A 23,953-nucleotide genomic window follows, 5' to 3' on the forward strand; every position below is an offset into this window, starting at 1 on the left:
CAGTGACCCCATGAAACTGAATAATGTCATTTGTTAAATATGAATGTAAAGTTAACAGTCTAAAAGAGTGATCTGGAATCACACCTAGAACATTAAGCCCACTTTATATGCAAAACTAGCATTTAATTTTCTATACTTTTATTTAAATGATCTTTAATTATTTGCAATATTTGAAGTTGGGGGCTAGAATTCTACCAGAGTAAAAAATGTTCATTCCTGTGGATAAGGGATAAGAACATCAACACGGACAGCAGAAAAGGGTCAACAATGAATTTATAATAAAACAGACATGTTAACTGGTCAGAATGAGTCGCATCTTTATAACCAACCCATTCTTTATAATGCAGACACTATATCAGAAGGGTAAATATCAAGCTTCTCCCTTTCACTTCTCCATAAAACAGACATTTCTTATATTCAGTATATCGAAAAGCAAGTTGTCATATACTTAGAAGGTTCTGCCACAACATTCCAGTAGATTTAGAATGGAAAAGTGATATTTTTCATCAAGGAAAATAATTATTTTACCACTAAGGTATGAGGGTAGTATTCTGTTCACAAACTGAAAAACAGGCTTAAAGACAAGTATGGTATTTTAATAACTTCCTCATCTAATTAAAAATTTGTGCTAAAAGCGCCATCTTCACTTCCCTGATATACTATCCTTCTTGTATAGGATGTTACTTCAAAACATCACCTAATCTTCAGAGATGGCACACTTGCTGGTGGTAACTCAGAGCTATTATTCTGTATATGAGAATAAAAATAAAAGTTGAGGTTAGTTTATTCTGAAAAGCCCACTCACCCACACACAACTCACAAAAAATGGCTACTTAATCTTACAGCTGTAACAAATTCTAGAATTATTTTCCTCTTTTCACAAAATAAAACAAAAAACAGTTGGTCAAGATGGTGGAAGAGAACATTTTGCAAGGTTAATTCAATTTTTTTTTTTTACAGGTAAATTTAGATAATTTTAATCATAACCAGGAACTACTTTTAAATAAATCCTGAAAATTTTGCTCTGCTACTGAACATAAAGGTTCCTAAAGTCAACCACAGAACTTATCCACACAATTTCCATTTGTTTTTGCCAGAGGGAGTCTTCCTTGCCAGACTTTTACATTTCCTCCCTAAGACTCTACCTTCACAAGGACTAATTGCAGAATACAAATTGTGCAATTGAAACAACATTCTACTTTATAGTTGTACCATAATGCTTTTTTTTTGAGCCGTTAAAAAAAAAAAAAAATAACATACCAAATCCTCTCTCCCCAAACCTAAACTATCTAGCCAACTTGAATGCCCGAGGTCATACAGCATCTGTCTAACAAAGTCACTTGTGTGTTGAGATGCATCATTGCCATAGTACACAATCACAGTCCACTGACCAGAAAAGGAAGTCCTCAACCGACTGTGTTTTTTGACAGATTGTAGCAAAAACTGTTAAAGTACGTGTGTCTTCTCTGAGCTGTAAGCCTGTGCACATCAATCTGTCACATACGTCTGCATTTTTAAGCATCTTTTACCATCAGCAGAGTATGAATCAAAATGAACATAGAAGTTTGCTTTGGTTACTGACTTGGAAGATCCCTTTCCCTTTTTCCCAGCAATTCCTTCTTTTTAATCAACCAAGCACAATCTCCAGTGGTCTCAAAGATGCAATTCAGATTGCAACATTTCAAGGCAGGCTGAAATTCCTTCACTACACACAACAACTCTGGCTGCTTTAATTTGCCATAACCGAACACCATAACCGAATGGTCTCATTTAGCACCAGACACTGCTTAACCACAGAAAGAACTGGTTTATAAGAACTTATCACTTTGTTCCTCTTGATCCTCCCAGATAACTTTGACGTTGCTAATTTTCTACTTCATGATTAATTTTACAAGTCTGCAAAGGAAAGATTCTTAACTCTTTGCAAACTGTCTATAAAATACTAATAATCCATTTATTTCTCACAAACATTAGGAAGTTGATTTCTTTTTTGTCAATAAAAGTATCAGAATGTAGGTAAGTGCTGATGTAATTTGGATAAAATTTTCAGGCTTATTTGACCAGATAATTTGCATTTCAGATGAATAAATTTATAGAACAGCAATGGACTGTAAACAAGATTCACTTCAGTCTAAACTCAATCAAGTTAGAACCTTACTATTGCAAAATATTAATATCATTCATGCTTTAAAAAAATGCATATATTGAAAAATATGCTGCTAGTCTGCTAAAGCCTGCTAAATGAAAAGAGATAAGAACCTATGTCCTGCCACTCTGATTTACAGTCACCAGGATCTCAAGCAGCACCTGACAATTTACAGGAACCTAATGGGCATCGACAGATCTATTGGCTTCCCTATGTTACATTAGCTGCAGCAGTCAAACAAGGAGCCGAGCAGAGGCTCAGGTGCAGCTGCTTGTACATGCCTGTAGACTCCTTTAGCTCCTTCCACTGACAGAGATGTGCCTGTATGTGGGTGAGACAAAGAAAACAAATCTCTGCAAACCTATGGGTAGAAAACATACCAGCAACAAGCATCACATCCCTAATCATTACCAAGATTTTGGTACAACACCTTCTGTAAAATCCCAAAAGACAATAGCATTTTGCAGACATCTCCATGAGAGACGTCCATGTAGTTGGTTTGTGCCCCCTCAGTCCAGCACTAACCAGCCTGTGCTGTGGCCTACTTTGGTTGCTGATACTCTGGCCCATGCTGACCAGTGCCCCAGATCTTGAGGGGCTCTGCATCTGGCACTGCAGGGCCTGGCCCTTAGGCTGCTCCTGCAGCAGGTGATGGTGCATGCCTGCAGGCAACCCCAAAAACTACTGCTCTAAGCCTCTTTGCAAAATAAAGTGGGGTTTGCCAGGCAGATACAGACACTATCCACTGCTAGCTTAGGCCTGGCAGAAGTCTCCCTCATCCTTTCAGTTGGAGTGAGAAGCTCTCCTCCAGAGTATTTTCTTTAAACACGGTCATTTTCCAGGCTGCCAGTGAGCTTTCCTTTACCCCACTGGCAAACCTACTCAATGGTAGGAAGGCCTGAGTTCCTTTTCTGAGAGGAAATCCCCCACCTTCCAAAGCCAGTGCACAGCCTTATCACTTTTATTAACCATATCAAATCATCAAATTAACTTTCCTGAGATAGTCAACTGCCAAGCATAAAGGACTTCAAGGTGAAAAGAAATCATAAGCTCATTTCAAGGGGAAGAGGGAATGGCAACTGTGGGCATTTGGAGGATAAACTGATAATGATTTTCTCATTATCATGTGTGCAGCCACAACTTTGGCACTTGGTTATTGTGGTAAAGACATAGGTACAAAGAACTACAGTAACCATGTGAAGCTGAAAAAAACCCCCAACTCTAATGGAAATACAAAATGTCTGTGAATTCTTTTGCTGAATATCTTACCATTTGCAGCTTTCACTATTGTTCTTCATTGCCTGTAATTGGATCTCCTGAATGCTATGATTTTGATTTATAAAATGTATTCATTTTGAATTATAAAATGTATTTCTCTTAAGTGCCTGACAATAGAGGCATCTTTGCTGGGACAGGTAAAGTCAAATGTCATTTTCTATCCGAATACTGTGTCTAAACCAGGAACCCTTTGTGAAAACAGAAGGTATGGCACATGATACAGAGTATGTGAGAATGCTAATCTAAACACTGAGAGTCAAGAAGAACACAAAGAGAAGCTTAAGTTATTTCTCATGAGCTATTTTCTGTGTCACACAGCAGGGTGTTTGTGTGTATTTTGAGCATTAATTGATAAGGATGAGAAATGATCACCTTGCTGGATTAATTTTCTGATGGTAAAACTTGTAAGACACACCAGACAAGCCTTAAGGCTAAGCAATAATCCCCTTTTCATTCTCTTCTAGATGTAATGAGACACCCATGGGAAAGTGACTGAACACTCTAAACCTTCCCACAGCTGCAGCCAGTTAGTAACTATCTCATGAAACTATATGTTTAAATCAACTTTTGAAAACAATCTTCTCTGCCTAAGCACAGAAGGCAACTTGCAGACAGCTATATTGGGAGCCAGTGATATAAGGGATCACATGAAAAGGAAGATGAAATTACTGCTGAATAATTATAGAGCTCATTTTGATTTAGATTTTCCTAACTGATATGACAACCTGATAGACTTCTATAATAAGATGAAAAGCTTCATAAATGCAGAGATAGCAATAGATGTTATCTCGACCTTAGTATAGATTTTGACGCTGTCTCCCATAGCACCCTCACAGACAAACTGACAAAGTACAGATAAGTGGACAGTGAAGTGAATTGAAAGCTGGCTGCATAGCTGGACCAAGAAGGTTATAATCAGTGGCATAAAATCCAGTTGAAGGCAAATCAGATGCGCTTCCCATGGATGGATACTGGGACCGCTGCTGTTCAGTGTCTTCTGCATTCTATACTGTACTGTGTTCAACTCTGGAGCCCCCAGCACAAGGACATCAAGCTGTTGGAGTGGGTCCAGAGGAGGACCACAAAGATAATCAGAAGGCTGGAGCACCTCTCCCCTATGAAGACAGGCTGATGGAGATGGGTCTCTTCAGCCTGGAGAAGCTTAGTTTCTAGGGGGATATTTTAGCAGCCTTCCAGTACCTCAAGGAGGGCTAGACGTAGATTAGATATTAGGAAGGAATACTTTACCATGAGAGTGTTGAGACATTAGAACAGGTTGCCCAGTGAGGTTATAAATGTCTCCTCCTTGGAAGTATTCAAGTCCCAGCCGGATGGGGCTGGAAGCAATATAGTCTAGAGGGAGGTGTCACTGCCTGTAGCAGGGGGTTAGAAGTAGGTTATAGTAAAACAATCCAAACCATTCTATGATTCTATGATTAAGCATTTTGTAATTTTCTCTTTAACTCCTTGCACTGCGGAATTCTCCTGTAGTGCAGTACAACATGTCAAAGTTCCAACCACCAGGTAACAAAATCACATTACATTTACCATTCTGACCAGTCTCACAGCTCTCGGTGACTGTGAATGTTTTCTAGGATTTGTATTGTTTTCCAAATGCTGATTACCCAGCGGGCTACAATATAAGTGTAAGGGTAGCAACTGTTTGTTTCCAGCTCTTTCCGCCTCCTCCTGTACTGCCAACACTCATAAATATGTACAAAATTAGTTTTGAGGCATGATGGCATAATACTCTCCAAGTATAGCTTTTTTTTTTTTAGCTTAAAAACCAAACTGTTGAATAAAAGAGGAAAATTAAGAAAATAGGAAAATTATGACAATTAGAATTATAATGAGAGAAAACTCTTGACATTTTTAGTACTCCAGCCAAAGATTATGTTGATTTTTTACTTCTCATTTCCTCTTAAATTTATATATAAAAACTCATGGATCAAACACACATCTTTGAAAATTAAATTTTGCAGGAACTTGTGCTGCACCAATGTATAGTGATTACGTTTCTGGCCATATGCCATATCTTATCCTGCGTTACCAGCAGCAAAAATGCAATTGCCACATTTATGACACATGAAAAGAAGCAGTCTTTACTGTCTCACCACCACCCTTTGTTACTATACAGTTGCCTTACAGGTTATGTCCAGCAGCACATGAGTCTAGAATGCTTAAGCAAACATTCTCCAACATTTGCTCAAACATCCTTGATAGTCCTCAGCTTGTATTTAAATGAATTTATGTGCTCATCATCTGCACATCATGAATCTGCTCTTGGAGGCGAACTGTCCAGTTTTCAAAAAATACTGCTAATAATTCACCACTTGAGATTCCTTATTTTCCCCATTATCTCTCATGTTCGAGGGTAGCCGTTTTTTAATGCTCACAAACTAATCTCTCTGTGTAGCCTGCACTGAAATCAATGGGGTAAAGGCAAAACCATGCCTATCAGGAGCAGTGGTTTAACAGAAATAGTTTTCCAGTTGTCTCAGTTCTGACCTCTGCATGAGGGTTTGAATTACATATTTCATACAACACTGAAACCAGGAAATACATTTCTGAAATATCAGGCAGCAGTTATAAATAACAAAAGGAAGTACTCCTTTCACACAGACAAAACTGAATCTGAAAACTTACTGCCATAGCAAGTCTTGAGAAGCAAAACCATAAATGGTTAAGAAAGATAATACTACCACTATGCACAGTGGTGAAGATGCACCTTCCAGATGAGGAATTAGACAAACTACCAACTGAAGTTACATTAACAGCAAGACTCACTTTATGTCATATTCCCAAAAATCTACAATCTGACATTGTCAGAGAGGACAATGGTTGAACAGAGTCATTTTTAAGTTCTTATGGTCACTTAATTTTGCATTACTCAGCACCTACCTGCTATAATGTACAAAAAAAAAAAAAAAAAGAGAAGGATCTATTTAATATCCTATATAATACAAAGGAATGACTTATCTTTCTCCTCCTGAAAGCTGCATGTGTATACCTCTTCCCTATCCAGCACAGTGTAGACTTCTTCATAACTTTAACATAGAATCATGGCATAATACCAGTAAGAATTAAGCTAAATTTAAGTTCTGAATATTAGCTGTTGTTATTGAACACACACTAACATATGGTCTCGAATTCCTATTAATGTAATTTATATTACATTAGATAAAGAGTATTCAAACAAAAAGTTCATCAAACAAATCACAGTAATAATGAAAAGCCAATGCAATTTATGTGTTGCAAGCACATTAAAAAATAGTCAAGAACATTCCAACTGAAGAAAAAATACATGCATGTTAGCTTTGAAAATTTATGTCTACATTACAGCAGAAAACAACACAAAACATACATATTTATGTAAAAACACTGAACACGTATTTCTCAGGTTTCAGGAAAACAGCAGTAATGTCCTACTGAAAGGTTAAGGTATTTTCTGCAATTTTTATATTGCCTGAAGTCAAGCCTTACCAAGGCACTAGCTTTGAGCATTATGTCACTAGAGCTTTTTTGTTTTTATGAATTAAATAATTAATTTTAGACAATGAATAAATATACAATGAAAATAAGAGTAAATAAGAAAGTAAGACTTCAGCCTAAATAGAACTTGTTTTCAGTATTTAGATGCATTTTAATTTCTACTGCTCTTCAAAGTCAATACATTGCATATACATTGGTGCTGACAGTATTGCAAGGGCTTCTCTGAAAGTTATGCCTCCTATTTTATTATGGTGGCCCACAATGTCAGTGGCAGATGTTGGTGGTATGGCAGTAAAGGTTGAACATTCCCATCAATATTCCATTAGAAGTAGTTGCTGTGTGACAGATGGCAGTATAAGGGCAGTCTGACAAAATGGCGTCTGACGTGGAAATGCATATGAAGAAAAGGGATGTCATTGAATTCCTCCATGTGAAAAAAAAATAATCAACATTTGCTGTATGTTTATGGAGACCAAACAGTGAATGCGAGCACAGTGGGGTGGTGAATGTTGCATTTCTGCAGTGGTGACAGCAGGTCACCTCCACTGGGTGCAGAGTTTTACAATTGCAGCATGCAGGTCCTTATTGCTGGTGAAAATGCACAGCTTATGGTGGGGACTTGCATGGACAAATAATGTTTTGTAGCTGAGAGTTTGCTCTATCTAACAGTGCTATTGTGCTCTTTGCATCTGTCAGTTTCCAAGGAAATAAATAGAAGACATTACTTTTGGAGCAAGTAGATATGCTCTTTATACATGAAAATAGACAATACTTTATAGTTCAACAGAAGGAGGTATAAACATGCCATGTTATTAGATACACCTAGAAAATGGTACTTAACAACATTTACCTGTGAGCATACTCGTGTCAGCAAGCTCAGCAATAGTGATGGGTACACTGGGACCATCCTCTTCATATGCTTTCAAAATGTACTTCTCAATTACACCTATGACCCCAGCAGGTTTGTCCCAGGTGACCTCAATGCTGTAACCATTTATACTGTGAACTCTTGAGGGAGTTGGCACATTTTGTGGAACTGTGGAAGGATAAAATAGAAAATAGAGAAAATGGCAGTTCTAAGGAGACTATTGCCCCTATTCTTCACTTTTAATGGCTGCAGTAAATCAGACTCAACCATTAGCATAAATACAATTTATTAGAGTTGTAACTTTTCAGCACTGATTTAATATGACTGCACATCTTGAGCTATTGAGTGTAAGCTATATTTCAAAACCATCAAAACTCCATCTACATAACATTCCTTCTCATCTTGTTGAGGTTTTCTGAAAACATTTAATGTATCAAACGTATTTAAGCATCACTCAAAAAGAGGAGGTGGACTGTATGTAGCTAGCAAGTTTGGGCATTATAATCTAGCAACTGAAGGATGCAAGAGACTGCAGCAGAGAAGGGTTTGACATTTATCTGTTGGATATCTAAACCACAGATTGCCAAAAATATGAAACATTTCTGAAAAATGTACATCCTTGTTTACAAAATGCTTCAAAAAATTAAGCTTTTTAAATTATGTTCATATCTCTGAAATGACAGATAACTATCTGAGAGTAAAAATCTCTGATTTTGTACTGGGGAGGATGGGGATTAGAAAATGAAAATGAAATTAAAGAAAGAAAAACGAAGATGCTTAGAACATCTGGAAAGTTAAGCTAATATATGTATAGAGTAGCTAATTTAAAAGAAAAAAATCACATTTCCCTTAACCTTTTACTATTTATTATATATTTCTATATCAGGTAAAGGTCTGTCCAGTAACAACTTCATCACAGATGACTGCACAAGGGATGCAGAGGAAAGGCCCAAGGAACACAATGGCAGGATGATGGATGATGAGTTTGCTGTAAATGCATGTGGACTCCCTAGCCCTGCTGATGATCATTTGCTTTTCTCACCACCAAATAACCAGTTTTTATATAATTTTAAGTTTCATTAAATATCTACAGAGACTTGGTTTAGATGTGGTTATGTTCTGTTTGTTCATTTTTGTTTTCAAATAAAAAGAGTACTACAATGCAAACTCTGATAATACTTGAAAGTTGTGATTCATGTAAAAAAAGTGATTCTCTAGGAAAGCCTCCGTTACCACAGCACTATATTGATTTTATTAGTCCTGAAGTGTATCACGGGGCAAGGTAAAGTACTCTATAGCAGATGGTCTTCTCATAAGGGACAAAACAAAACCAACTCAAAAATAATTAAGTAGTGCAATTATTCTCCAGCCCGAGGGATCATATAGCTGTTCAATGTTGTGGTCAGCTTGCAAACAAATTTATGGGAAAGCTTACTTCTGTCAGACAGTTGGTATGACAATACATATGTACCTTCTCTCTTCTGGGTAGTACAAAAAATTATGACACCAAGTTATGTAGGAGTGTATTAACAAGTCAAATATTCACATACATATTATATCGTTTTTCTAAGATCTTATGCTGAATATCTTTCATCAAAATAATTCTCTGCATGGAGAGAATGCAGTTAGGCTTCCATTTATGGAAAACAAAAACTTCAATAAAAAAAATGCCGGACTAGTTCTTTAAAAACTTGCTGGCCAAAGTAAGTTTGTAAAAGCACTGAGCAGAAACTTTTCCTCATGAATATAAGAAAAATATGATCTTTAATGTTCAACAGATATTATATTCCTTGGAAACCTTCTTCACAAGCCACACACTTTCCTGTTAAATATTCACAATCTGCACATTACTTGTAAAAAGAATCCTTCCCCCATCTACATTATTCAGCAGCACTGAGCAGCATGTGCAGAAAACGTAAAAAAAAAAAAAAGCTTGCACTAGATCCTGATCTCACAGTTATATGGCTTTGCATCTTCCTCAGTATGCTCCTGCTATTCTTCAGTATCTCCCCTCCTCTGCACTTGATTTAGTATCACTCAGTCATATGTGTGAAAATACAGTTACTTTAGCAAACTCCTGTAAATGTAAATTTGGATGCGCACACATCAACCTGCCTACATAACATGACTGTTCTTATTTTGTTAATGCAGTTCAATTATTTCCTTGCTCTCAATAAAAAAAGTAAATAAAATATATATTTGGAAAATACTTTGAATTATATGTGGAAAGTACTTGCTTAAACATGTTCCAGTAATCTGCTACTATTCAAAGCATCAAAGAGTTTCAGTACCTTTAGAAATACTACATGACTTAGACTGCTGAAATTCTGGTGATGTGCTTTTCTCCAACCTAATATCAGATAGCACAAGAAAAATGGACATAAGTAAGCCTTAAAGCTATATTTACCTGATTCTCTTGTACGGGCACGCGTCCATACACTAGATACTGATCCTGCTTCATTTGAGGCAACCACCCTATAAAGGTATTCTTCAAAGACCACAGAGTTGCAAAGGACGGGAGGAAAAAAAAGAACAAAGACTGAACACGGTAACACATAAATACAGAAGAAAATAAAAATGATATATTTCATTTAAGGAACCAATGTGTTACCTGTAAATGGTTGTAGACCATTCTCATAAACACTCTGCTCTTTTCCTCGGTATACTAGGATGGAGTCATTTCCCCTGCAGTTAACAGCGCTGTCAGTTGATAGGCATCCATCCAGATTGACTCTGACAGCACTGCTGGACACAGATGCCAAGTTAACGACAGCACCTCGTGTAAATTTAACATCCTTCATGCAACCACCGAAACCTAGCAAACAGTAAGGGATTAGTATCACATAAAGAGCCTCAGTCATTACTTAAGAACCACTTTCATTCCTTTTGAAACTATATTTTCAACAGTAAAGACTATAATAGAAAAAAGGTAACTTACCACATGAGAAAACTCTCTTTTCTTTCAAGATATGATGCCGGTAAAAATTCCTGACATTCTAGTGTTGAATTCCTGCCTTACAGAACTGTACTTTTATTGTTATCAATTCTATCCTATGAGAAAATATTTGTTCTCTGCTCTGCCTCTTCTTTCTTTAAAATTATCACCTTAAAAGTGATTCTGATTTTGAAAACTGGCTTTCCATTGCTTGACAATAATTTCTTGATAAATTGAGAAGAATATGTAGATTAAAAGTATAGTCAGGAAATGATAAAAATGAGAAAGCCAATTAGGTCTAAATCTGGTATACTGTTCGGAAACATTCTGAAAACATAACCCTAAACAGCTCATTAACAGGAAAAATTTAAGTAACTATTTATATATGTGTGTGTATGTATATATTTGTGTGTGCAAGTAACATTGTCAGCAACATTACAAGTAAGTTAACCTAGTTATTTGCAATAACAAAAATGGAAAATCTCAGGGTGTACTTATTCCAATTTCTTCATACTTCTATGACTTAATTTACACAGAAATTAATATATTAATGCAAAAAAAAAGAGGCTGCTTTGAAAGAAATGTCTCCTAGTTTATGACGTTGGCTCGTGACATCAAGTGCAAATGCCAGTGGTATGGCAGTAGATGTTGAACTTTCCCACTTAATTATATTTTGTTACTGTACGACAGGTGGCAGCAGAGGGGCACTCTGACAAAATGGCATCTGACATGGAAGCACATATGAATCAAAGGTATGGAATTGAACTCCTTCATGTGGAAAAAAATGACACCCACTGACATTTGTTGATGCTTGTTGAACGTTTATGGAGACCAAACAATGGATGTAAGCACAGTGAGCTGGTGGGTGGTGCGTTTCAGCAGTGGTCCAGCAACAGCGGGTCACCTCTGCTGATGCAGTTTTTTTTACAAGCAAAATGTGCAAACCCTTGGTCATTGCTGGGGAAAATATGTAGCTTATGGTGGTGACTATGTTGAAACACAGTGCATTACAGCTGCAAATTTTCTCTTTCAAAAAGTCATTGTGCTCTTCATAGTCGCTGCAGTTTCTAAGGAAATAAATAGAGGGCACTACTTTCGGAACAGCCTCAGATCTGGCTAAAGTTAAAGTAAAACCAAGGACAACAGTAACCAAACTGAAGACTGCAATTCACCTAAGATTTAACTACGTAAATTGAAAATTAGTCTTACAGAGATTAGTACTCTTGTTTTAGTTTTATGAAAGTATTATATTTTTATATACTGTTACACATTATGTACTTCTACTGCCTTTATTTCTGAAAGATGGCAGATAAGAACAATCGTATTTAACAACCTAAATTGAGAGTTCAATATTCATAGATAGTTCCTGAAAAAGAAAGGGACACTGAAGGTGGATACTGATTTTGAATAATCCTCTAAAACAAATTCTCTCTTTACTATGTTAGGAACTAAGAAAAACTGTTCTTTCTATTGCACACACCTCTGTTAAAGTCAACTCCAATTCCATAGAGATTTAATCGGTTTCTAGACATTTCGTGGTAGAGCAAATAATTAATACCAATCTGCAGAAGCATCTTAATTACTAGGCAAAATGAGCAATTGTTTAATTTGTGTTTGCAATGTATACTATACAACATATTTTAATTCATTACTTTCATTTTCTTTTGAGTCCCCACTATTTGAGGACTTCAGACTGATGTCAAGTAATGTTTATTTGTGCTCAGTAGCTGCAGAATAAGTTAATATAAATTCTCACAGACTTTCCTGCCAGCTCATCTTGAACATGTAGTGTTGAAAGCATATTTTCTACAGATTGTAATTAAAACAACCTTGTAACACTTGAGGAAACCAAAACACAGGTGTTGCTACTTTCTCAGCTGTCTGCCCTAATGTCCTATGGAGCTGTGTCCTGTTTCAACCTTACCTCCTTTTTTGCCTAATCTTCTCATTACCAATATCATTCTGATTGGTCACAGTGATAGAAACTGACAGGCTACATTTGAGAGCATGATAGGGTCAGACATAAGTTAAGAATATTCACTTAAGCCAAGATCTTAATATGTGGATGCCTTGCTCATTTAAATCTACATTCAGGAACACAAAAAATTTTTTTGCCATCAGAAGTTCTAAATACAAATTCACTTCTGCACTTTTATTTTGGAGTATGCTGAACAGACTTTGTGAAAAAAAAGTAATGTTTATTGATGTGCTTGAATATGCGCTTCAGACATTCACTTCAGACTATTTTGCCCTAGATCACAGTTCTCTTTGCTGCAGGAACTGAGAATGCATCCACTGACGAGCCCATACCATCTGCTACAAAGCAATGCTGACAGGGGATGACTGGCTAGTTCTTTTGAGCCATAAAAATTACCCATATAGAACCTGAAGGAAGATATCATATATATAAAATATATATGATATCCACTGCTGAGTGATACTTAAAATAATATTTTTGAGCTGTGAATGTTAGTGCTTTGATTTGATTCAACCCATCTGTAGCTGTGAATCCACAAGGCTGCAATGCGGCTCTGCAGAGTTTACATGAACAGGTATATTCAGTGCAAGCACAAGTAGACTCACTTGATTCCCTACTAATCACTTACTGATTGCTACTTAGTTGGCCATCATATCTGAAAAATACAGTATGACTGATGAATATCACCATAAGTGAGAAAAATCCAGATCCCCAAAATAGAGAGGGCCAATTTTAAGACACTTTTGGGAGTACATTTCATACAGTCAAACCTTAGGCACAGGTTATTAGCAGCAAGCTGCACCTAATACTTCCCTCTTTTTCCTAGAAATTTGACCTATCTTGGAACAAAAGAGACCCAGCAAACCTCTCTCTTGCTCCTGGTAATGCAAAAAAGCATCACCAGATAACATAGCTGAAATCCTAATTCAGGATTTCATACTTACTGATTTTTTTTTTAGACCACAATCAACTACTGCCTGCAAAAGGACTAATCAGCCTTCAACTCTGACAACCCATGCCAACACTCAGCTACACTACAGTGGTTTAAGATATTTGTACTGTATTCCACTGTGTTTTATTACAGACCTGAAGCTAACTCAACAAAATTATCAAGAGAAACAAGCTGATCTGAACAGGCTCTGAGGAAAATCTGAGCTCTTCTTTCTGGTTGGGCATCCTATTTTGCCACTCTCCAGTTTCATCCAGCTAGATTGCTTGCTTCACTTATCAGCAGCTTGGAAGGAATCTATAGCATTACAAAGGGATTAAGAGTAAAGTAAAGCTGACTGGGTATGAATAACTGACAGTTAAAGTAACAGTGAATGGGAGGACACAGTAAATTATCTGCTGAACTTGATAAATGTTACATATTCAAGAATTTAAGTTCTGGGCGGCAGAAGGTCCACCAATAACCTTGCATGTGACAAAAATTCCTGAGAAATGTGACAAACTCTGAGTTGTCACCTTACCTTGTTCCGACCCCAGATCTTTATAGACATTCTGAATCTCCCATGGGACTCCTCCTATGTAGACTGGAGAATTTACTTTCAGTTGCTGAGCGTTGGGTTCCAGTGTCTGCTCTCTCAGCTCATTCACACTTGCTGAAACTACAGAACCCTCCTTGTTCACAGTTACTTTCTTCCAATTTCCATCACAATAAGACAGTCCTAACCAGAGATCCACTTGGGTAAAGACAGTGCCAGTTTTCAGCAAGACGTTTAGTATTCCGCTTTTCAGTTCAATCTATATATTTTAAAACAGAAAAAGAGATTCTGAAGAAAGCACCACATACAGAGAAATAAAAGATGAGCACTTTGGAGATATTAAAAAAAAATCAAGTAAGAAAAGGATAAAGATATTTTTATATCTTCAGGAAAGTGGAAATTGCAATAAAATTGTTCACATAAACCATGCTAATTTGCAGTTAATTCAGAGAGTAGGAACACATTCTGATTTTTTGACAACTGATTTTGGGACTAAGGGAAAAGATGAAAAGAAGAATCAGGACTAGTTTGCTTTTTATTTTATTTTATTTTTTTTTTTGAGAATAAGAAAACAGTATTTTACCTATCAATTCATTTTTTTGGAAGAATGTAACAAGATAATAATGAAATGAAATGTCAGATCTGATTAAGCTCCTTTAATTGGCTGGTGAACTCAATTTCCAGTTTTTCCAGCATACACTGATTCTGTATTTCATCCTCATTCTCCTAAATATTTTAAGAAAATAACAATTTTTGTATGTGCTTTTTTTTGAGACTGATATGCCACTTTTCTAATAGAGAAGCATTCTACTTAAATTATCACAGCAGAAGTTTCCAAGTGTTTTACTGTAGGGAATATTTATTCTAACTGGTTAGAATGCAAGTGGTGTGAGACTGTCAACTGGAAGGTACAAAGCATTAAATACAAAGATGATGAACTTGTGGATGAAAAATATGGATAAGCTCACAAAAAATGCATTTCTTTTTTCACACTAAAATCTTATTAAGCAAAAAAAAAAAAAAACCAACCCCTACAAATTTAATATAAATACTTAGCACCAGTATTGACAAACTGACATATTTAGGTTACTGATAATATTAATACTGCGGTACTCATAATCAGATTGTATTTTCTTAACAAGGAACCTAGTGTAAGAAAAAATTCAGTAATTGACATGCCATTGGTAATATAGATCCTGCTTTAAAGTGAACACTGCTTGCTCCCTTGTTTGTTTGGGGCCACAGGTTTTCATGAGTTCCACTGCTTCCATGAGTTTATAGCCCATCAAAGAAAAGGCCTCTAAAACACAGGTTAAGGATAGATTGTGCTGATCAGTGCTGATGACTACAAATTGAAGAGCAGTCCATTGAGCAAGTCACCATTTCTCTTCACTGATGAGTTTTAACACAGAGCACACAGTGCTGTCGGAAAGAAAGTATTTCAGCTGCATGACTAGAGCAATACACCAGCAAGTCTGCTAGACCTGGCTGCTGTAGAGATGACATGGCATTTGACATGGGGTCAGCTGCTCAGCACATCCTGTCTTCCAATTGACTCATCCTGGCACAGACTTAAAGCTGGCAAAGAATGATGCCTGTGCTTTTTGTGATTATCTGGATTGACATTCAGAATACTTGGGCACAGCTAGAGAGAGAGGATCACTGTTCAGTTTGAGATTTCTGCACCATGAACAAAAAAATGCAAAATCCTGCATACATCTAGCACTTACAGGGCCTTCTTCCTGCTACTGAGCAAAGGTTCAGAAAAACACCAGATGAATTGATCAACAATGCACTGTACTGCCTCAGAAAAATAGTAGACAGTGGGTGCAAGGAGATGAGTCACCCTTTCTACTCATGACATATGAAGCCATATTTGGAGTACTGTATCTAGCTGTGGACATTCAAATACTAAAAAAGTACTGACACTGAAGTGAATTGAGTGAAGAGGCACCAGGTACTCAGGGTAGGAATACCTGATACACATATTCAGGAGAGGCTGAGAGAAGTGAACTTATTTCAGTCTTAAGAGTAGGTGGTAGGAGAACTTTCATCTCTATTTAACTACCTTGTGAAAGGGTATAGAGAAGACAGACCCAGATTCTTCTCAGAAGTATATACCAAAATAACAAGAAGTCAACATTCAAGATGTAACAAGAAAAATTAGAGATATATATCAAGATTATAATTTCTTTTCCTTAATACACTGTCAAAGATCAGAACAGGCAGTAAAATCAGAGAAGCTATGGACTGCCCATTACAGGTAACTCTCACGTTAGACATTTATTATTCCTTCATGTTGTTTTTTAGAGCAATTGTTTTAAAAAACTTTGCTCAGGGTTTCTCTCTCAGTAGCTTTGTAGAAGCAAATTGGCTCTTGATTTCAGAATCAGCTTAATGAGTACCAATGCTCTGCAAGCTGGTGCCACTGTCGCACATAAGGCTGGAAGTGCTTAACATTTATTCACCGTTGAATTGGTCAGCATAAAAATCAGTGGTTCGAACTATCAGTAGGCAGAGGACCTTCTTTCAGCCACATAAATTTATACGGAGATGTGCCAGAGAAAGGCTGGTGATTCATACTAGTTTTTCTGGTCACCATTTGCTCAAAACTATTCTGTCTGGATTCAAAGAGAAAACTGATTGACCTCTCTAGCTTCAGTTAATTATCTCAGGGCTTGAAACTCATGGAAGAAATGACCTTTACACAAAGCACTTTTCTAAGACATAATTTTGTCTTGGCCAGAACACAAGACAGACTCCTTGGTTGTTTGGTAGCAGGCCAGCCATGTGTCATTCCAAAACTATAAAGCTAGCAAGAGAAGTGTGATCTATGCAAAGGAATCGGTCAAGGAATACCATCATACATTGTGTTCAGGATAAGTGAGCTAAGTATGTATGGCTTCTAATCTGCTTTGCAGTGCAAGTGTCTCCTGACCAAACCTCCTAACAAAGACATCATAGCTCATGCACAACATGCTACACACCTCATTTTCACTTTCTATTAACCTTTTTTTGTGAGCTCAAGTGTATGGAAAAGCCTTCTGTCATCATTATGTATGTGCACAACACAATGCTGCAAGGGTTGGAAAAGCATGCACTCATCCACTTTAAAGTTCCACATCTTAAAGCTACAGAGATATTACAGCCAGGTATCAAGTCAGATTTAAAAAAAACTACTTAGGTTAGAAAAAGAGCTGTAAAAACAAACCACAATTTTTAGTGCTAAAAATAATATAAATATATAAATGGCAAAAATGTGGAGGCATGTGTAGAAAATGTTTTGCTTACTTTGTGCTTTTCATTGCATTTTCAATTTACTAAGTCCCTTTTCTCCTTTACAATCATAAGTTTTCTCATATTTCTGTCATCCTTCCAAAGAGCAAGAGAAATGAAAACTTGCCACAAGAATCTCCAGAAGAATCAAAGACCCATACTTGTCCCTATTCTTGTCCACAGTGCCTTTGTTCTGTAAATTTCATCCACACATTCCTGCTCAGAGTGGGATATTAGTATATATAACAACTTATGTTAAAATCCCACAATCTCAGTTACTACTTGAAGACCAAACTTGAGCCACAACATGTAATTAGCATAACTTGCTACTGGAACTTATTATTTCTGAACTAGGCTGCTTAAAAAAGAGGAAGCAGCCAGTTCTAGGAGAATTCAAAATGTAGAAAAAACCCAATCTGCTAGAATAGTAATATAAAAAAATAAATACAGAGTAAGTTATAGCTGACCTGAAAAGGCTGAAAATATATTTAGTTGCTTTATGTCAGAAGTTTAAAAGAAAGCACACATTACATATAACGCCATGCCATAAAACAGGCTTTGACATTACAAGCCATTAGCAGAACAGCTGCAAAGTAATAAATAAACAGATAAAAATGGAATGGGCAGATCAGGTTATAAAGAGTACCAACAGATTCAAAAGTGTCTAAATATAAATGTTTGCTTCTTGGAACAACTAAGAAGAGATACTACTTTCAATGCAATCCTCTGTAATGTTGGTTCAAGTTGTAACTACAGTAAACCCGCTATGCAATGGTGACCTTGGCCTCATTACATTCAAAACCACAGGGAGGAGAAAAGTATAAAAACCCAGCACCGTGTAACTAGTACAAAGAGTTTGAAAAAATGTAAAAAATTACATTCAACCTTAACCAAAATCCCAAACATAAAAGTCTTTTTAACAGATACCAAAAGAAAAGCTCATGAGTATCTCTCCAAGATTTGCTTAGTAAAGGACTTGTGCAGCTTCCTCCACAGTATTGTGAAAACACTGACTTACATTTTGAATCAAAATGAATAAATCTTGTTAATCATAAATGAATCAGAGGTGAAACAACTTATTTTAATACTAGTCTTTTATACTATTTCATATTATTTCATATTATAATATTCTATATTATTTCGTAGTCACTTCTAATCCAACTATATTTATATATAAATGATATATATATATTATATATAAATAATATATATTTTATTTAAATAATTTTGCTTATTTGTATATTGATGCCTTTCTTATGATATAAAATAACTTATCTTGAGCATCTGTTGGAGGCTTTTTACTCTCCATACACATTTCTGCGTGCAGCATTTGAAAACAAGCAAAACAAAATTAACTCATTGGAATTTCTTTAATCATTGTATCTTAGTAAGCAAACTCAACAGTTGAATATAGTTATTAGTATTGATTTGTAAACTTACTGCAAGAAAATCTGGACCATCCTTATTGTAAACAAACAATAGCAATCCATTCAGTTGATCCGTTCTGAATTTGAAGGAGATCTCAAATTCCTGTCCACCACTAAAAACACCTGAATACAATTCCAGGAAGCCTTGAAAGAAAGTAAATACATAAATAATTTAATCAAAAATTTAAAAGATAGAATCAAGAAACAAACAACAGAAATACAGATGCTACCTTCTACTTTGACACGAAGAACTCAGAGGTTTCAAGAAAAATTTTTAGATTAACAATTATACATTTACAATTTAGCTTTGTGAAAAGGACAGTTCTCCATAGCGTACTGTCACTATGAAACAACTATGAACAAATGAAACTAGCACAAGATCCTAAGATTTTGCTACAAAAATGTGATCGGGGGTGTTTGAGGGAATACAGACACTCTCTTCAAAAATTATTTTTAACATGCACAGCAAATCTAACCACTGTTAGTGAAGCACCACCTCTGTGAAAGCAATTCCTATTCCAGACAGTGAAGTATTTCGTAAAATTAATTTTAGTGCATTCAAAACAATCCTATATAAATAACACTGCTTTGGAAATCAAGTCACTGTAATACTTTCGATATGCACGCCGTTTAGATCTCAAGAACATATTTGGCTAGTACACAATATGGCAAACTACCTTTGCCAAGAAAATGTGCTCCTTCTGAGAGGACAACGGGGCATCCCTCCCAAATGTGATAGACATTGTTTTGCTCTTCTGCATTCTGCCAGTTCAAAGATTCCCAGTACTCATATGGAGTATACATTTTTTTCAAAAACAGGTCACTGAGACACCCCACAAAGCCTTTCTGGATTACTGTCTTCATCCCTGCAGGAAAGAAAAACAATTTATTAAAGCCAATCACTTGCAAATAAGCATAGGGAGGAATTCACATTTTGTACATACTTTCCTTATCATATATGTGCATGTATGAATTGAACTAGCATCTCTAACTTCATAAATTTGCCACTAAGCTAACTTCGTGAATCTGTCTAGTCACTAATGACAGCAGCTACTACCACGTGGCTAGAAAATGTTGAGCGTCAGATACTATGTAGAGGTACCTTCAGCTTGACATCATCAACTCCATGATGATTCCAAGGAAAGGTTTTATGTTTATCCTCACTAAACAAAACAATTATTGAAGAAAGGCATGAATTTGCTAAAAAGAGCAAAGCAGCACTGCAAAGGTTTCAGCTGATGCTTCGTTAGGATGTCTTTCTTTCCTCCCTTGGATAAAATAAATACTAATCGTTCATTACACTTCTTTCTTGTTTTCTTTACTGAAAAAGAACCATATAAAGCTGGAATTACAGATAGCCTCCTCTTAAATGTTATTTATAGTTTATCTCATTTTCATTATTTAGCTGAAATTTTTGAGGTAGACATTCCTACATAATTTTATGAACCAGTGTTTAGAAGAACTCATGCACAACCTGCTGGTTTTAGTAAGCTAAAATAAAGAAGGGAAAGAAAAAGTTCCTGAAATGTACCGCAATGCAAGCCATCAAATAAATTCTACATACGTATCAGTGGTAGGAATGTAAACTTAAGAAACAATTTGATTTCAGATTTATATGAAAAAACAAATACTGATATGAATTCACTGAGACAACTGATTGTACCTTGGTTTTGGTTTTTTTTTTTTTTTTTTGGGGGGGGGGGGGGGGGGGGTGTTTCTTTTGTGTGTTTTTGTAGACAGAAGTCCTGGGTAGAATAGACTGCTGGCATATAGACCAAGTTTATACGTGAAGGAGTATGTCTGTTGATTATGTGGAAGCCAGCTATGATCTAGCCCCACAGAAATATAGCAGAAGAACAGAATATTTGTACACCACTGTGTTCTGTGCAACAATCCCTAAAGGATCCTACTTTGGTCCAAAAAAAAAAAAAAAAAAAAAAAAAAAAAAAGGCCAGTATGTATTATTTCTCAATCCAGCTTGTCCTTAAGCTATTAAAAACAATTTTTATGCCTTTTTTGAAAATAACTTAGGAATCTAGAATATAGAACACATCCATACATTTGCCTACATAAGAAATTGCTTCCAGATTTATAATTCCATAGACTTATTAAAACATGCACAGACCTTATCAGATGCAACAGTAAATTAGTGCAGATGAAATTCAGCTGTATTTTTTTTCCCAAAAGATAAACTGTACAGGCTTAATTTTGATCAAAACAATTAGGTAAATGATTGTGCGTACTGTGTCCCTGGCACAATGTCAATACTACAAAGGCAGTTAAGACAGTGCCCCTGCCTAGGATTCCATGTACACTACATAATACAAACTGCAATTGCACTCACCTTCATCCCTTCTTACAATAGCGTAACCCTGTGGAAGTCCTCCAACAAAAACTCCAGTGTTCTCTCCAATAATGGTGCTGCCACTAGTGGCCGAGGATGAACCTAAACAACATAGGTCATTATTCTGCTGCAAACACTGAATGCAAGACTTTCATCTCAACAGAATGTTGACATTGGTTAGAAGAGATGCTGATGTAACACACATCCTAATATTTTCCTGTACATACGTATCCTGGAACTAATTACAACAATAACTTACAAAAGAACATCAACACATTTAAAAGATCAAAAGCACAAAAAGAAAAACTCTTCATTTTAGATGCACTGACAAAACAGTAGCGATTTCGTCATAAAACTGAGTCATTTTTTGTTTTGTTTTGTGGATGACCAAAAGTACTAGAAAATTAAGCAAATGAGCAGCAACCCGAGAAATACCAAAATAATCACACAAATTTGGATTGATTACCTGTGTACTGCCCATCTACTGTGATGTTTCCCAGTGCTTGAATTCTTGTAGCGATTATTTGGTGCCAACTGTTATCATTGTACTCTTTTCCACCATCATTGGTTGGTGTGACTGCTACTGCAGATCCCTTTTTATTAACAGAAGAATCCGATTTAGAACATTAGGTAGGAAAGATTTAGATTTCTACTCTTCCTCTGTGTAACAACATCCAAAAATAAAGATAAAATTCCTCTGTATAGTTTCTTCCTGAATACTGAATAAAGTTTATTACTAATTCCCCCCAAAGTTAACTTTCTCAAATAAGTAAGAGATGAAGGACCTAGTTCAGTTTCTATCAAAAATAGAAAATTGTGTGTTGTTCCCCCGATGAAAAAGAGGATGAGGCACAAATATTGACGGTCATGTCACCCAGGTTGCTGATTACTTATAAGACTCTATTTAACTACTTCGTTGATTTTTGTGGTTTGAGGGACATGATTCAACGTACAGTCCACAGAAAGCACCTTCATATCAGGATCATTGATTGCAGAGCATATTTGCTGGAGGTGACTCAAAACACAGGAGCATTCATACAGCAGTAAGAGAAAGCGTGTTACTTCCTTTTTAACTTGGTATCAAAAGGAACTGAGTTTTTGGGTGAAAGTGTATAGTGCAAAAGAAAAGTTCACACCATGAGGTTCAGAACAACAACAAAAAAACCTAGAAGGTAATTACTGAGGATGCTTGTATAGTGCAAGATTATATCAGTACAGACTATAAAAAAATATTCCTGGTTTTATTTAAGCAAAAGAATACAATGAGATGAGGGGATAAATTTAGAGATTTCCGTGACAAAAATCAAATACACCTTTTCTGAATTGCTGAGTAAGAGGAAAATAACAGAGGCAGATGCCAAACCAAATCTCAAGACTATAAACCATCAAAACAAGGTATAAATTTAAATTGTGTGGCAATGAAAATAACTTCCTTCAAGAATTGACATGGGATTTATATTCAAACTGTATTCAGCTTTCCAAGTAATTCCAGTAATATTCCCTCAGATCTTTATATCTTACTTTCACCATGTGGTAACTCAGTATTATTCAGTTGAATTCACAAAATAGAACTGTCATATGCATCACGTCATGAGTGAATGGTAAAGCATTACATTGCACAAAGAAAGTTTAATATCAAAGAATTGCAATCTTTGTAGTTACTTCGTAGCTTAAGTTTCACAAAAGCAATTTCTATAATTTGCTAAAGTTTTCCAAATTTTGTCCAAATTGAACAGCTCAGAAATTGTTTCTAGTGCTTTCTGGCAGAAAGACTGAATTGTACATATGAAGAAAACCTGTTGATAAAAACAATGACTTATTGCATTAATACTTAAATGACATTGTCGGAATATTGTATTTTGCACTGAAAATGGTGTGCATTTAAGAGAAATTGCTTCTCATCATGAAGATTTTTAGTACTGTATGCATTATGTGGTGTATTTTCAATTGGGGACTGTCCTATATATGAGAATACGTATGATGTGTACATGTGTACTCAGTTATAGAAAAAATCATTTTCCATGAATATTTACATAGCATGTTTCTCATCCACTCAGATAACATCTTAGTATTGAAATAGTTTGTCAGTAGGACTCAATCCCATGATAATAATTCAAATCCATATTTCCTTACATACTAACATGCACATTTTCATGTACTATTTTTTATTGTCTTCTCCTCTATTTCAACATTTTAATATTTTACAAACACACATTTCATTATCGTAGTTTAATAATTAAAACCAGAACTGGTGTCATGCCCAATTAATGTGCCCTGGTAGCATGCCCATTAGTTTTTCCATTAGTGAATTCAACAATACTAATGGGATTACTAGCATGGGATGCTAATTGGGCGTGACATAAGAAACTGGCTTACTTCTTAGCATACCCTTGCTAATGATGAAATTAATGAGCATTTTATTAAATGCTGTCTCATCAAAGTGTACTTAGTTAGCGTTAAAATTGTTACAAACGATGCTGCATTCTAAAGATCAGGTGCCTGAATAAGTGGTTCTTCATATTATGTTTGGCAACAGTCTAGAGCATTAATAGTTTTATACATCAGAAACCACGTTTATTTGTAATGCATTCAATCTGAGACCACACAACCATATGTGCTAACCTGTGTTTAGTTTCAGGGGAAAAAAAGAGGAAGGAAAAAACTGAGTTCAGGATTCAGATTGTACTGCATTGAAGGCCTCTTCTGTGTGACATTTTATCCAGAA

At 35.9% G+C, this 23,953-nt stretch overlaps 1 protein-coding gene across 1 annotated transcript in view; it reads right to left on the bottom strand.

Annotated features, from left to right (window-relative positions):
- Nucleotides 1-23,953, bottom strand: part of USH2A (usherin) — a 391,434-nt gene that overhangs the window by 215,873 nt on the left and 151,608 nt on the right. Inside the window, exons 23-30 of the mRNA XM_048935557.1 lie at nt 21,695-21,821; nt 21,229-21,330; nt 19,562-19,750; nt 18,898-19,028; nt 14,167-14,440; nt 10,396-10,599; nt 10,192-10,272; nt 7,767-7,952 (exon numbers count right to left, since the gene is read on the bottom strand). Of these exons, the coding sequence (XP_048791514.1) occupies nt 7,767-7,952; nt 10,192-10,272; nt 10,396-10,599; nt 14,167-14,440; nt 18,898-19,028; nt 19,562-19,750; nt 21,229-21,330; nt 21,695-21,821 (1,294 nt within the window). The remainder of the gene's footprint in view (nt 1-7,766; nt 7,953-10,191; nt 10,273-10,395; nt 10,600-14,166; nt 14,441-18,897; nt 19,029-19,561; nt 19,751-21,228; nt 21,331-21,694; nt 21,822-23,953) is intronic.

The sequence above is a fragment of the Lagopus muta genome, chromosome 2, assembly GCF_023343835.1.
Source record: "Lagopus muta isolate bLagMut1 chromosome 2, bLagMut1 primary, whole genome shotgun sequence".
In the NCBI taxonomy this organism is placed as follows: domain Eukaryota; kingdom Metazoa; phylum Chordata; class Aves; order Galliformes; family Phasianidae; genus Lagopus; species Lagopus muta.